We start from the raw sequence: 2,500 nt of genomic DNA on the forward strand, positions 1-2,500 counted from the left end.
TATAGGAGTAAAAAAGTGGATGAAAGATTACATGATAAATGTAGTATTGAAAGAATGGATGGAAAGAGACTAAGTGGTGAGTGTAGTAGTAAAAATGGGTGAAAGATTAAGTGGTGAATGTAGTATTAAAATAGAATGGATATTAAATAATGAAAGCAAAAAGAGATGAATGAAAGATCGTCATAAATGTAGCAATAAAAGAAAAGAATTACATATGAAATGAAGGAAATAGTAGAGAAAGATAAAAATGAATAATAAATTCGGACCAAAGACTAGTCCACAAGGCCATCCGTCTGTGAAGTGGAGGAAACAGTAGAGAAAATAGATAAAAATAGATAATAAATTCTGACCAAAGGCTAGTCCACAAGGCCATCCGTCTGAGAGCCTGAGCCTCGCCCTCGCCCACCTGAAGTCCCACGACATCGCCTTCTTCATGGTGGTGACGTCGCAGATCCCAGCGAACTCGCCCCTAGAGATGGGTTCCCGCGCGGCCCAGCAGTCTTGAAAGGTCCCTTCGTGGCCGTCGAACACCTGCTTTCTCACGCCTTCTGTAGCCTCCTGCAGGGGAAGGAGTGGGTATAGGCTGGGCTGGTGCCTGGGCGGGCGTACTCTGACGGGGAAGTGGCCAGTAACGCCGAAATTGGGAGAAAAAATCAGTCAATGTTATTCTAATTCTTACTCTCTCTCTCTCTTCTTTTCTTTTCTCTCTCTCTCTCTCTCTGTCTCTGTCTCTCTGTCTCTCTCTCTCTCTCTCTCTCTCTCTCTCTCTCTCTCTCTCTCTCTCTCTCTCTCTCTGTCTATCTGTCTATCTTTTTTTTTTCTTTTTCATCTGATTTTCATAATTTTTCATTGTCATTTTTGCACGAGGATCACCAGCCTTGAAATCGTCACGTCCACATGACCGACGAGCATGCAGACGAGGCCAAAGCCGCACATAAACCTAGCAAGACAACCAAAGCGAGCGAATCGCCGAGGACCTCGCAACCGAACCTGGTAGTATTGGTACATCATGGACCCCGCCTCCAGACGCCACGGCAAGTCCCCCTGAGAAACCAGGTCCTCCACGGAGTCGATGGGGATAGTGACCCTCGGCACCGTCAGCATGGCCGTCAGGATGCCGCTGTAGGACGACATGAACACGAGGGACGCCAGGAGCCACGTCGCCACCACCACGCGCGCCCCGTCCGTAGCTGGCAGCCCCGTCGTGCCTGGCAAAGGGCCTCAGTCAGGAGGAATCGAATGCGAGGCGGCTTAGAGAGGAGGTGGCTCGGCTAATCAAATATGGGGGATCTGGATAAGACCATTCTGGGATTTACCAACACGACGTTGACATAGGGTTTTATAACAAAGCTTGTATCGGAATATTGGTCCTCGATAAAAAAAAAAAGAAAAAGAAAAAAAAATCGATCATACATTTGCGTAACTAAGTATGAACAAGGTCACTGCTATGGTCAGCTGGAGGATATGTTTCTAATTATCAGGATAGAGAAAATCGTGATATATACGCTACTTACTTTCCTGCGTGAGAGCTTTGATGACCCACATGACCGCTTCCCCCCAAGGCTTTCTGGGAGGGAGAAAATACTCTGTCATAATTCCACATCAATAAAGATAAGGAGCATAATCGTCCAGCAAGCCTTTGAATTAAGAATGAATAAAGAAAGAAAAAGCCTACTTTTCCTTCTAACAGAGATTTTAGCTTTAACAAAACCCGATCCGTGACCGCCTCACGCCCTCGAAAGGTCAACGAACACTCACGCGCGACTGAGGCCGAAGAGGTTGGCCTCGCACTTGACCACGCTGTAGAAGGCGAGGCAGACGCTGAGGGTCGCGGCCAGGGTCAGCAGCCAGACCTGTTTGGACAAGGGAGGTCAGATCAGGTCGGGAAAGGGCGGGAAATCTGAATAGCACAGCTGATTTCTTTTCTTTTTCCTGTTGCTTATTCATAGGACTTTGCTTTTAAGATAATTTAAAATCATAATCTTCGCGTTTTCGAAGAATAACAGGTATGTCTATTCTTTAGATATAACCTCTTATTCAAGTTGGTAAGGTGTACATAACCACAAGGTCACTCTTTCAACCTACCAGGCTCTTTGAGAACCACACAAAAAAGTAAAGGATAACAGCAACAATTCATAAAACAGTAACAACAACAACACCGATACAGCCAACAACATAAACAACAACAAAACAACAACACGAACTCCAGCATCAACCTTTAACAACAACAGAAAAAAACAACGATTACGAATGCCAACTCGCCATCGGGGTAAAGGGCATCAGGAACCCCGCCAAGTCGCTCTGGAGACTCGGACGCACCATCAGCACCGCCATGTTCTCGCTGTACACGGGTTCGGAGAAGTCGCAGACGGTCTCACGGGCGCGGGACACGGCGAAGGGCCCCACGGCCATCTCCACCTCCTGCGGGAGGACGGGGGTTGGGGGAGATAAGAGAGAAAAGAAAAAAAGAGGAGAGAGAGAGAGAGGGGGGGGGAGGGAG

General features: G+C 47.2%; 1 protein-coding gene across 1 annotated transcript in view; it reads right to left on the minus strand.

Annotated features, from left to right (window-relative positions):
• LOC138866642 (probable glutamate receptor) overlaps positions 1 to 2,500 on the minus strand; it is a 7,093-nt gene that overhangs the window by 3,232 nt on the left and 1,361 nt on the right. The window contains exons 4-8 of the mRNA XM_070139803.1: positions 2,263 to 2,421; positions 1,759 to 1,853; positions 1,515 to 1,567; positions 991 to 1,208; positions 407 to 558 (exon numbers count right to left, since the gene is read on the minus strand). Coding sequence (XP_069995904.1) covers positions 407 to 558; positions 991 to 1,208; positions 1,515 to 1,567; positions 1,759 to 1,853; positions 2,263 to 2,421 — 677 coding nt within the window. The remainder of the gene's footprint in view (positions 1 to 406; positions 559 to 990; positions 1,209 to 1,514; positions 1,568 to 1,758; positions 1,854 to 2,262; positions 2,422 to 2,500) is intronic.

Source organism: Penaeus vannamei, chromosome 26 (assembly GCF_042767895.1).
Source record: "Penaeus vannamei isolate JL-2024 chromosome 26, ASM4276789v1, whole genome shotgun sequence".
Classification (NCBI taxonomy): Eukaryota; Metazoa; Arthropoda; class Malacostraca; order Decapoda; family Penaeidae; genus Penaeus; species Penaeus vannamei.